This window comes from Sardina pilchardus, chromosome 3 (genome assembly GCF_963854185.1).
Source record: "Sardina pilchardus chromosome 3, fSarPil1.1, whole genome shotgun sequence".
In the NCBI taxonomy this organism is placed as follows: Eukaryota; Metazoa; Chordata; class Actinopteri; order Clupeiformes; family Clupeidae; genus Sardina; species Sardina pilchardus.
In genome coordinates, this window is record NC_084996.1 from 11,226,931 (window position 1) to 11,239,009 (window position 12,079).

The window sequence follows — 12,079 nt, forward strand, 5'->3', positions numbered from 1 at the left end:
TAGGCAGTGTGATGTCATCGTATGTGCCATCTATACATCCTATATATTGTTTTCCTTGTATTTTCCAGGACTGTCAGGGATTTTACCCATCTGAGAAAGTATAATATGATAATACTTGCATATGTCTCTTTTGTCAGCCTTATATCAAGGAAAAATCTTTTCAGTTTTTGCATTAATGTCACCAGGAAGCATGCCAGTAGAACTAACTATTCACTTTTAATTGGGATTGTCTAGAATCTAGCAATAGAACAATCATGATGATGGGATATTCTATGGCTTAGCAATTTACACAGATATGCACTGAGTGACATAAATATTTCTTTAATTAGGGTATGAATGGTTTTATTCACATAAGTCTTGTCACTGAACCATTGGATGAAGAATGTGCCTAATACTCTGCATTTGTAATGCGAAGTAACCTGCTCTTGCATATGATGCCATATATCCAAAAGCACAGTATGTGCATGGATTCGAGCATGCTATCAATCTAAAAGCCCAGGCTACTAGCTTTCATGCCAGCAGCACTCTTGAGGCGTCGGAAGAGAGGTTTAAACTTTCCACATGCAGAACTAAGCTAGCTGGCATCCCTTACACTGAGACCAACTTTTGATTATTTGATAAGGATAGTCAGCAAGTTCAATACTTTGACTTGCTATTACATTAGAATTGCAGATCAAAGACCAAATAGAAATGTGTTGTTATTTCAAAACCAGATGACTCAGGAACAGTTTATTGTACAGCGGAATGCTTTACATCCCCATATTATCCCCTGTATTTTGAGCAAAATAGTCCTGACGATAGAATGGAAGAATCTAATGGTGTCAGTCTCTCTCTCTGGTCATCTATCTAATGACACAGACAATGCCTCACTGGAGGTACTCAGCATACATCATTACATTTCCAATCACATTGGGTCGAAACTCCATCAGCTCAAATGTTTTCTGTATCCAAGGCACTGTACAACTGTTGCGCAACAGTATCTCTCCATCTCAAACCTGCCTCCTCTCTGTCTCCGTCTTGCTCCTGTTCTCCCACTTCCCTCCCTGACTGACCCTTGACAATATCCCCCATGTCTAAAAAGACATTGTGCAAAATGCATGCAGTTAGCACCACCGCTTTCGCTCGGTCATAGTTCCCCATGTCCAAGTATTTGAGTCTTTGAAAGCGGGCCTTCAGATCCTCTACTGCCTGATCTAGCCGGCACAAGTGGCTCTCCAGGGTCCTGTTGAAGAGGTTCTCCCTGGGTCCGTGCCCTGAAGAATAGGGGGTGAGGATCTGATCTGTCAAGGGGTAACCAGTGCCTGCAACCAGGCAGCATCCTAGTGGCACCATGCCTGGGTTGCTCTGAATCCTCCTCCTCAGGTCACTTGCCCTGTCGTGTTCTGATCCTCGGCTAACCCGGCAGTGAATGAAGCGGCCTTGTCTATCGCACACAAACTCCAGATTCAGCCAAGAGTCTGGGTGAACGTCTTTGGTCAGATGTTTCAGGTCCAACTCCTCCTTCTCCACATCCTGCTTGCCAATGGGCAGACGAATAGGGATGCGGGTGTGACCCAAAACACCCAACACCTTTGGGATGCCTAGTTCAACATCATTCACCCCCAACAGACTTGAGAAGGGCAGCAGACTGTCCATCATCTCCTGACCTAGAAACAAAGACTTGTTAGTTACCCAAGGTAGCGACTGGTATACACTTTTAAATCAGCTTTGACTAAAATACACATTCGACTGAAATCATAAAACCGAGATGAATAGATAACTTATGAAATGCGTACTTTTCGGCCATCGTAGGCCTATCTGTTGTTCCTCCAGAGCGTTGACGCGGTCACAGAAGGAGAAGAAAATTCTGTGGATATTTCCTTTCTCCAGACGGAAACTGGTCGATACAGAGCGGTAGCTGCGACGTTTGGAAAGCAGGGTGAGAGAGAGCAGGACGGTGTGGGAGAGTGACAATCGTGCTCTCCCGGCAAGTCGACTGCGATTATAACTGGTGTTGGCGTTCTTCAGGAGGTCCATGATGTGCTACATTTTTTAAAACAGAGAGGATATCAGTGAGGCAGTGATTCATTAGGCTACCAGCCATGCCTTGGGTTTGTGCAGTGAGTGACCGTTGAAATACCAACCTGAACTGCTGGGTTTTCCTCTGCTTTTTCAGCAGACTGTCGTTGTAGCTCAACGTCTGCATTGGATGAAATAGCAAGCGTATCGGTCAACTGAAATACCACTTGAGGATGCGCCATATCTTGCGATTGTGCCTGAAGATGCAACAAGGGCTCCTCCGACCGAGACACCTGCAAGAGTACAGGAGAATGGTGCTGGATCTGGGCCATCAACTCGGCTTCCAAGATCTCCTCGACTGCTTGGTCCAGGCGCTGGTCAAGCTCCCCGTGGGAAAGAGGCTCCCAGTCGTACTGCATCATCTCAAGCACCGCTCGGCCCGCCGATACAACACAGGCATTTGTGTACATCCTAGCCTAAAGAGAACAAGGCATAAACAGATGCTGCATACAATACGACCAGTTACACTAAACCAGAAGCCATCCACTCACAAAAAAAAGCTTGAAAAAGGACATGTGCGAAGGCTACTTACATTGACTTGTAGAACTACTTTAGAGCAGTAGGTTGGTAGCAATATAGCCTACTGCCACTGGATTACGACAATAGCCGATAATAAAATAGCGGAACTTCCACAAAGCCACCCTACCGGGCAAGCATAACTAAATCAGAGTCTAAGCCACAGTAGCATAAAGCTCCAAGCCACGCTTTTGACTTTGTTTTGTTTTTTTCTTTCCCTGAACTTCTATGGCAGACATTCTTAAGAAACTGCTCATTACTGCCGCCAACTGGGACGGAGTAAAAGGCTCCGACGCTGTGTCGCTCCCCATCACTTTCAAGAGACAAAATGTCCAGCTCCGACACAACTGCATTGTAATGTTAGCCAGAGTTATACTGTGCTCTGAAAAAGACCTAGAGGTAGCCTACCCCTTGTAAATTGAAGGTATACCCTAATGGTTAAGTATATTCTAAAATCTGCTGTATCAGAACAAATTAATTTGTGTACCATTCAATCATATTATATGAACACAAAAGCTATTCAGTTATCCCCGAATCAGAATTCTTAATTTGTGAAAGTAATAAAAAGTACTTGAGAAATATAGTAAAGAAGGATAGAGACTTGAAGGACAGCACTTCAGAACATAAACAAGGGGTGAAAAAAGTGTCTCTTTTAATTTCAACTTTCACAATCACAGTTACACATTTTTAATTACATTTATCTTCATTACTCAAATGCAAGAGTTTAATGTTGAATCATTTCAGTCACTCGAAAGAAATTGGTGCAATGCCGAGTGTCGTAGTTTAAAGACGCTGTGATCTTGGGAAGTGCCCCATCAGGAGTTGTCAAAACTTAACATTCAGTGGTTTGTACAATTAAGCCTGCATGACTTATACAAAAACCTGTAGACATCCATCTTTCTGCAGTTGTTAACATTCCCCTTCTTAGCCAACTCAAAGCAAAGACAAAAAATGAGAACTTCCATTTAAACTTCCCCTTTGGTTTTCCATTGAAAATAGCAGGGTGCTCAAAGGCAAAGTCAAACTGGTAAAAGACTGTGCTTTTGACTTACAATAGATTGAGACTCAAAATGAAACCAGACAAGATAAAGAACACAGGCACAACAACTTGGGTAAAGAAACCAAATGAAGCAACACAAGTGACAATATCTACACTGAAATGAAAATTTTCCTTAATGGAAATGAATGGAAACACCTGTGGTGAAAGCATGATTTCTGTACAGTGTCCTGCATTCAGCCCATAGTTTTGTGAGCAGTTTCATGCATTACATGATTGAATAACTAAGTGACTTTAAAACCTCTTTCTCTTGCATCCCAAATGTCTGTAAGTTCATTTAAGTTCTAAATAATACATAATAATAACAATAACAGCAATACAGTCATTAAAGTAAAGCACACACACAAAACACAAAGTAAATCCAAAATCAGCAAGAGCATTCTTAAAAATGCACATACTCCCACCTCAATAAATGACTCACCAAACATACATCTCTCTCACACAAACACACACACACACGCACACACACAAAACTAGATCTAACTACAAATCCATACCCAAACTAGACAAACTCAGAGGTACAGCACTCTTCTGCAGGTAATCTTCAGACCTGTCTCATCCCACCTCATAAGGAAGATTGACATCAGTGCAGCCAATGGGGGCGTTCCTGAAAGGGTGACGCATTAGCAAAAAGGACATGCCTAGGCAATGTCTAAAGCAGGTGATGAAGGGTGGCATACTGTCAGAGCAGAAGAGAAAAGGACAAGAGGAGGAGGGCACACGTTTTGTTTGCTCCTGACATTATTTGAGGGACAAAAATGATGCAGGTGGGGTGTAACGATCATAATTCCAAAAGGTTAAGTCACCACTCGCAATCTTTAGTCATCCATGAACTTCTGCAAAAAAACAAACAAACAAAAAACCCAAACAAAAACAAAAAATAAACACTTACAAATCACATAAACAAGCTTTCTCTCACTCCCTTCCTTCCTTTCTCCCTCCCTTCATCCATCCAGCCATCCATCAAAACAATCGCAAATCCATCCATCACTGCACAGCCTGCTCGTTGGCAGTGCTGCTGGAGTCTTGGGGCTTCATGACGTCAGGTAGTTCAGGAGGGCTGGAGAAAGGCTCCACCCTTAGTGGTTCAAAAGAGTCTTCTGGGGAAGACAGGTTGGAGAGATAAAGAGTATGTAAGTAAGATGGAAATAGACACAGACTCTGTGATAATCACTCTCTAATAATAAATCTATAAAATGAGGTAAAGTGATACTGGCAAAAAGATTTGGTTGATATTTACATCTCTTCGTTCTGTGCTACCTAAGCAATATATTCACTGGCTGGAATGGGTTCTGTCCATAGGTGATTTGTGAATGCTTACACCGAATAGACAGTTTAGAGGATAGGGAGGAGCAATTCGCTGAATTTGACAGCAAGTGTATAGGTCATATTCTAGCACTGTGGAAGAGATTTACAGTGACCATTTTCAGAGTATAACAAAGAGTACAAGTACATCAAAAAACAGCAACTCACCACTGACACGGAAAGCCAGCCCAACAGTTCCTGGAGCCTGTGGCCTTGCTGTTTGATTCGTAAATCCACAGTCTCCAAGTGTCTTACTGTCGTCCAGCAATACATCATCCTTGCAGAAATTATACACTAGGTTAACAAAGAGCATTTCACAGGCATGGCTCCAGACATATTGTGAATGGATAAACTACTAGATTAACCAGAGCTGAAATGCCACCTAATCTAGTACTGTTCAAGCAAAGAACTACCTTGTACAACCGCTGCTCTTCAGGTGTCCTTTTCAGAATGCCTTCCACGATCCGTTTCAGTTCGTAAACAGTTGTGGACTCTTTTGCATCTGTGAAAATGGTCGTCTTGTGACGCCTGATCATAAGGAACACGTCCTAGGGGGTGGAGGAAATGGCACAAATAAAACATCTGAGGACAATTTGGCAAGTTTGAAAGTCAACCATTCGTTCAGATGCTACTGTTCATAGAATATATCCACCCTCGGTGTAAGACAAAAATTCAATCTGGCATGTCATGCAATTGAACAAATGGTCAACAGCTGAATACTTGAAACACAGTGACAGCTGCTATGTGCAACACCTTAAATAACTTTAAGGATCAACTACCTCAGCTAGCGAGTAATGCTGAGACAGTTTTGTTTTAATCGACAACTTACTACCTAAATTGATGCAAAAATGCAAACAAACTATCCATAAAAGCAAGTTGGCTAGCCAATGCATGGTACAAAATTGGCTTTAAAAGAAAGAGGAAACTACCAGACACCATTAAATTAGTAACGTTGACGTTACTGGATCTTTTCAGTTACATTGACTAACAGGAACAACAGTGTCCTCTTTGTACATCTTGTTATAGCAGGCTAACATTGTTTCAATGACTGATAGACTACATATCCGTAACAACTAACCAACCACTATCTAAATGAAGTTAAAATCACGAAGTTTAAGTAGTTTGTGCCCAATATTAGTGTGACCATGATGCCCTCGATGCGTCATACAGCCAACAAATAGCAGCTAACGTTAGGCTAACATTAACTAGACGCAAACCATTTGACAACTGTACTAGTTGTTCGCACAATAAACGATTCTGATATCAAAGACGTCTAATTTATATTTTTGACACCCAGTAACAAACGTAGCTAACAAACATTATCCAACTGCATGGAAAAGATTGAGCGATGCCTACTTAAAAAAAACTCAGGTTAAAACTGATAGTACCTAACGTTAGCCTGTAACGTTAGTTAGCTTGTATAGCTGGACATATTACGAAACAAAGAGATTTGTCTGTGGTCAGCGTTTTGAAAACACTTACATTGGGTTATCACAACCCAATACTTAGTATACATCACCAATGATGACTTCCAAAAAATCTAATGGTGACAAATAAAGTACAAGACATGAAACGTGATAGTTTCTCATCCTCACCATTTCCCTCGGTCGGTTGCTTCGCCTCTAACCCCAACAATCCCACATTGCACCGGGCGGGCACATCAAAATGTTCGCGTTTGGCAACCTATGGTTTGGGCTCAGGAGGGGTGGGCGTAACATTAAACATAGGCTACATTAATTTCCAGTGCAAAAATAAATCAAGCATTATGTGTGCAGTGTTCTTTTTTTTATTATTATAATTTTTTAACTGATTCAATGCAGAGAAATCTGAGTGATGTGACTACAATGCGAATTTTTGTTAATATCTTTCAACATGTCATCTTGCTGCAACTTCTAACACTTCTATTTCCAGACACACAGGGGTACCTAAGTGTTGTTGTTTTTTCTCTGTGTCGTGTAGGCTATGCTGACATCATATTTGATACATTTGATACATAGATGTCCATGTCAGTGATAGTCAACTTGCACAAACCTTTCTCCCTGAACAACACATTTTTGACTGTAGCTGGAGAGTTCCTTAACAACCTGAGAAATTCGTCAACATCCCAACTGAGAGGAATATAAATGTCAGTTTATTTATAAAGCATATTAAAACTAGCCACAAGAGCCTTCTCAATTAAGATTAAGAGTGGGTCTGGCAAAGCTCATTGATATGACTTCCAGCAGGGGCGTAACTAGCAGTAAAATTAAACTTGAATTGCTGCATTACACTCTTACCAAATTATTTCAGAAGTGCAGCAATCTTATAAACAAAGGTTTTAAACATAATTGTTTACACAATTCCAAAGAAAATACACCAGATTATCAATTGTATTTGCGTGTCCGTGTTTTAGGGACATTGGACAATGACCTCTTGGCCAGACAGACCTGCAGTGCAAATCCCAAATTTTCTAAAGGTTCGTATGGGTATTCCCAGGCTAGATTAAAGCAGCTGTTGACCAGACAACCACACAATGACAATCAAAAAAGTATCACAAGACGTAGAAAATCAGGTTTAAATAAAAGCTGTATTTGTTATCAGTTAACAAAAAATTCTAACTTCCATGTTCTGTTATTTAGGCTTGTTCTTCTACAAGTATTGTTGATGTGTAAGCTTTTTGCCGTTTCAGGTTTTGTTGTTTCAGTATTTATGTCAAGTTACTTATAACAATATCTGGGACAATGAGTATACAAAAAAATGAAAATGGTCTACAAATATAGCAGGGAAAATTATGTCAAGAATCATCGTCCACACTCATTCAAAGTCTAATACCAAAATGTTGTGTGCAGACTGTACTTAGACATGAGAGTTTGTTGTAGTGAGAATGAGCCATGGTTTGTGATGTGTGGTGGCTGTCCTTTGACTGGGTGAAAAGAAGAATCTTCTAGGAGGTACATGAGGTTTGCAAGAGTCGCAGGAGTAGGGGATGGGGAACACTTGTCTTCCCATAGTAAGTGGAAATCACATGTTGCAGTCATATTATGTACCGCTATGATTTACATCTAATATTTCATAGTGTTTAAACAACACTATTTTTTACTATACCTTCAATATTGTCTACAGACACTTCTCCGTGGGCAGCAGAACTATCCTCCCCTGGAGGTAGGATAGCCTCTCTCTCCTTCACAAGGTTCTCCCATTTCTCGATACAAAACATATTTATAAGGGTTCAATTGCTTCCTTCTCCTGGGTTCTCCCTCCTTCATCTCCTTTTTGAGAAAGTGCACCAGTTTTGATGGGAACTTCTGTCCGCCGAGGTCTGCCTCGTCCACGCTTCTTTCCTAACTCCAACCGGACATTTTTCTGATGTTGTTTATGCGTGTCTGAAACCATTCCTCCGACTGCTTTAACCACAAGTCTTTCTTTAAGTTGCGCCTGTCCCCTTCCACATTGTCTCTGTAATCTTGTTCTCACACTGACATTCTCAACTGCTCCCTTTTCTGTTCTTTGTCCTCTAGTGTCATCACTCTCTCTCACTCTCCTCTCTTCTCCTCGTCCTCTTCCTACTCCTCTACCATCACCACCACCACCTTCCACACTCTCTCTTCCTCTCGTTTCCTCACATTTCCTCTGTTCCTTTCCCCCTTGTGCTCCTTCCTCCTGTCCCATCCTTTTCTCCCCCAAGTCTGCCGTTCTTCTCGTGCTGATCACCCCCCTCTCCTCCTTCGAGGCGCCCTCTTCTGTTTGTCTGCCCGTGTCCTTCAGCCTGACTCTGCAGCCGGGGCAAGTGAAGATGTGCTCCTCATCCTTCAGCCTCGTGTCCTCATACTCTTGGATGTCCGTGGGCTGGGTGACCCGGTGCCACCGTCGGCACTCCACACACTGAAGCTGGACGCCACTGAGAGGGGCCTGGGGCTCCACAAGCACAAAGGTGAACTTGTTTATCTCACCTCCATCCACCTGAGGCGAGAGGTAAAACACACATTTTACATGTTGTTTGAACTCCGGGTTTGTCCACATGCAAGGCAATATCCAAGGCATGCAAGGCAAAATCCAAAACATCAATCAGGTTAAACACAACATGCAAACAGGTCCATAAATAGTTAACCTGGAAGTTAGCTGTAAGTATGGAGCTTGATTGGCCATCCCACCTACTCACCATCAACAGCCTCGGCTTCTTAACTAGGGGCGAGGCAGCTTTGCTGTGGAGCAGGGAGAGGGGTCTCTGGTGGGTGCTCGGGTTGACAGTGCAACACAGGCGGTACACAGAGGCGGGGAGGCACACATCCCAGCCGTCAGGGTGCTGCTTGGATAGGTCAAACACCGTCCTGCTCAGGCAAGAAATCACACGGTGTGCATCTGTAACTTTGTAAAGCAATCCACAGTTCTGGCAGGTATCTCAAGTTAAAATCAGCAGTTTACTGCTGCACCACAGTACATATCCAAATATATAGTTGTATTTTAACAGAAATGCTTGAGAGGGGGATACATTAGACTTACTTGTCAATGAGGGCCTTCGTGGTCTGGTCCAAGGAGCCAGCCTGCGGATGGTGGTGTATGAAGGATGTCTCCAGTCTCACAAGTTTATGCAATGCACTGTTGATCTAAAATATAATAAGAACTAGATTTTCATCAAATAACACACTGAATTACCAAACATAGTTAACATAATTTATATCTATCTTATGCGGTGATTACCGTTCACTGTACCCGCTGTGATGAGCGCATGAGTGTTCATAACAGCTGATGTTTGAGCATAACTTCAAAAATCTGCCATAGACGAAACAGGGCCATGACTTGATTTACCTCTTTAAGGCATCTTGGGCTGATCCTGGAGAGGAAGCCATAGGGATAACCTATGCAAGAGACTAGGTCGTAGATGTTCTGGGCAATCTCATCACCGTTGCAAGTCCTCATGGGATAGGCCTCAACCCATCTGGAGTAGAAATCCATCACTGACAAGACAAACTTGTGTCCTCTTTGAGTGACTGACAGAGGGCCGATTACCTCAACACCGAGCCATTCCCATCTGCCTTTAATCTGGGGAAATGGTGGGGAGATTGATCAGCTTGCTAGTTTTGCTTGAGCACTTAGATATTCATTTTCATTCTCATTTTCAACCTTACCTTGATTGCACGTTTGGGAATAAACAGAAGTCCTTGGCTCCATAAATCATTTAAGGAAACCTAAAGCATTGTTGATATTATGATGTTAAGGTTACTCCAACACCTAACCTTTAAGTTACCACACAAACATATTTGAAATGCACATGGACAATAATTATGTGCTCAGTCGATGATATAATCCTCTACAAAACACATCGGCAACCTTAACATGCCACTTACATTGTCTCCATTCTGCCCATCATCCTTTGCCCACTGAATGCTCTGTCCATCAAAATAGAAGATGTGAACAGACTTATTCCTGGGTTCAATAATCACATTGAAATGACTTTAATTGTTGAGACTTCTACCTGCGGTACACAGTAATCATCATGGAAAGTACTTGGATGCCAAGTAAGTTTACTCCAGTCAATCTTCTCCAGCTGAGAACTCTGGGCCTTATCTGCTCGCTGACTGCAAGTAGACAGAATAAAAGCATACATACTCTGACGTGTTCTTGAAACATTTAAGTAAATAGACTTAATAATTTGGTATCGAGAGATTTTGATGATGCTTACTTACTCTTTTAAGTGATAGCTCTGCCCATGGGTCTCTGAAGAAGGCTCTGATGGGGACTCTGGTGTCTTGGGAAACTACAGAAAGAAAGTCGTCCATAAAGCAAATTTGTTTAGATTATTTCAAGCATCCCAAGTCACTATTTATAGACCATGTTGTAGGGTACAGAAAGATTCCTCTATAAATACACAATAAAACACGCAGGCCTATTATGTTGACTGATTACTGGGTAAACGTCTTCATTGAACTGTAACTTACTAAAGTTATTATCTTCCGTTGACGGCCATCTGGTATCTGAAACAACACAAGCAATACATTGAAGTTTACAAGTTTGTGAGTCCAAAAAACTCCCGTGTTTGAATATGTACAGTGTGTGTGTTTACTGTTGCCATTCCTACCTTTTTGCTGACATTATCAGGAAAGTTGAAAATCGTAGGCAGCGCTGTATCACGTAATCGATAACCATGTCCTGACCTGACAAAGAAATGTCTCTCAAAATGATCGGAGCACAAATAAGAGGATGATTTGGGAGTCCAGTTCTTCCATCTGGTCCGCCGTGTCCACTCTTTCAGTCTTTTGGGATCTTTGATTGGGAACCTGGACACGTGAAGAAGTCATGATCAACTCTGGAAGCAGGCTAGTAAAACTGCTCTCATTTCCTTCTTCTATCGACCTTCTAATATACTCCATACTAAACGAACATATTTTCCCTGTCAACAAAAGCCAGGTGCTTGAGAATTCGTGCCATTTCGGCGTTGATATTAGCCTACCTGTGAAACGAAACTCCAGGCAGACCCTTCTCAGAACGATTTTTGCAATTATAAGCACTGCACGAAGGCATGCCCTCGTCGTCTTCCAGTTATTTAGCAAAACAGTCTACTGCAAGTTGTTGCAATACATTTACGTTAACGTCGTAGTTGGTTAAAGGTTTGGTTGACAGCGTCTGGTGAAAAGCGTGTGGATGTAAACAGTGTTGCTCTGGAGATTTAGATTTAGCGGCAGCTGTCGACTTTGTGTACTAAATGACATTACCGCCCTCTGCTGTTCGGAGTACGACATTACATGAAGGTTGCAGGTAAGTGAAAAGTGACCTGTTTCATCCAGAGTGGTCACTGTCAGCACCAGGGATGGGCAGTGTATGTGATACATGTATTTAAAATACGTATTTCAGATAGAAAATAGTCTTTTGTCATTTGTTTTATTGGGTTGAAGAAAGTGGTTTAACATTTTGTATCAAAATACTGTATAGGTGTGTATTTTTGTCAAATACTGCCAAATATTTCTGGTAAAACCAATGGTGATGTGGTGACATCATAAACATTCAATGCTGATTTATCAATTTGGCCAGACGTGTGACTAGAATATTGAAATTCAGGAAGATGATCCAATGCTGAGTAATTGCTCACACAAAAAACACACTCCCTCTATCATACCAACCCACTTGCTCACCCACATTAAAAAGTGTTTGGTAGAACTTTGGAACCAC

The 12,079-nt window shown here is 41.8% G+C and overlaps 3 protein-coding genes across 4 annotated transcripts; all 3 read right to left on the reverse strand.

Annotated features, from left to right (window-relative positions):
* Positions 1-695: 695 nt before the first annotated feature.
* On the reverse strand, positions 696-2,781 carry LOC134076632 (uncharacterized). The gene is made up of 4 exons (XM_062531779.1): positions 2,591-2,781; positions 2,124-2,474; positions 1,776-2,022; positions 696-1,646 (listed from the first exon to the last, which is right to left on the reverse strand). Exons 2-4 carry the CDS (start codon positions 2,466-2,468, stop codon positions 931-933), a joined length of 1,308 nt encoding a protein of 435 aa, XP_062387763.1. The 5' UTR covers positions 2,469-2,474; positions 2,591-2,781; the 3' UTR covers positions 696-930.
* A 428-nt stretch (positions 2,782-3,209) lies between these two features.
* elob (elongin B) lies at positions 3,210-6,648 on the reverse strand. Of its 2 annotated transcripts, none has more exons than XM_062531784.1 (4): positions 6,532-6,648; positions 5,350-5,484; positions 5,105-5,213; positions 3,210-4,728 (listed from the first exon to the last, which is right to left on the reverse strand). In XM_062531784.1, the coding sequence occupies exons 1-4, from the start codon at positions 6,532-6,534 to the stop codon at positions 4,619-4,621; spliced, it is 357 nt and encodes a 118-aa protein (XP_062387768.1). In that variant the 5' UTR covers positions 6,535-6,648; the 3' UTR covers positions 3,210-4,618. The 2 variants fall into 2 exon arrangements, with proteins under 2 accessions (XP_062387768.1, XP_062387767.1); XM_062531783.1 differs by having other exon boundaries at positions 3,210-4,731.
* A 92-nt stretch (positions 6,649-6,740) lies between these two features.
* Positions 6,741-11,566, reverse strand: zgc:153292 (uncharacterized protein LOC100003014 homolog). The gene is made up of 11 exons (XM_062531785.1): positions 11,364-11,566; positions 10,992-11,190; positions 10,852-10,887; positions 10,600-10,670; positions 10,389-10,491; positions 10,261-10,302; positions 10,042-10,101; positions 9,722-9,955; positions 9,416-9,519; positions 9,075-9,243; positions 6,741-8,875 (listed from the first exon to the last, which is right to left on the reverse strand). The coding sequence occupies exons 1-11, from the start codon at positions 11,432-11,434 to the stop codon at positions 8,135-8,137; spliced, it is 1,830 nt and encodes a 609-aa protein (XP_062387769.1). The 5' UTR covers positions 11,435-11,566; the 3' UTR covers positions 6,741-8,134.
* Positions 11,567-12,079: the final 513 nt, after the last annotated feature.

Bases quoted from the DNA above. Each gene is read 5' to 3' on its own strand.
- LOC134076632 (XM_062531779.1), bottom strand. From the start codon at position 2,468: ATGTACACAAATGCCTGTGTTGTATCGGCGGGCCGAGCGGTGCTTGAG. The intron at 2,023-2,123 runs GTTGGTATTTCA...TAAAAAATGTAG, and splicing joins AGGAAAACCCAGCAGTTCAG to CACATCATGGACCTCCTGAA. The intron at 1,647-1,775 runs GTACGCATTTCA...CTTTGTTTCTAG, and splicing joins AGGCCTACGATGGCCGAAAA to GTCAGGAGATGATGGACAGT.
- elob (XM_062531783.1), bottom strand. The intron at 5,214-5,349 runs GTAGTTCTTTGC...AATTTCTGCAAG, and splicing joins AAGAGCAGCGGTTGTACAAG to GATGATGTATTGCTGGACGA. The intron at 4,732-5,104 runs GTGAGTTGCTGT...TGTCTTCCCCAG, and splicing joins GCTGGCTTTCCGTGTCAGTG to AAGACTCTTTTGAACCACTA.
- zgc:153292 (XM_062531785.1), bottom strand. From the start codon at position 11,434: ATGCCTTCGTGCAGTGCTTATAATTGCAAAAATCGTTCTGAGAAGGGT. The intron at 10,492-10,599 runs GTAAGTAAGCAT...GTCTACTTGCAG, and splicing joins CAGAGCTATCACTTAAAAGA to TCAGCGAGCAGATAAGGCCC. The intron at 9,956-10,041 runs GTAAGGTTGAAA...CCATTTCCCCAG, and splicing joins TTCCCAAACGTGCAATCAAG to ATTAAAGGCAGATGGGAATG.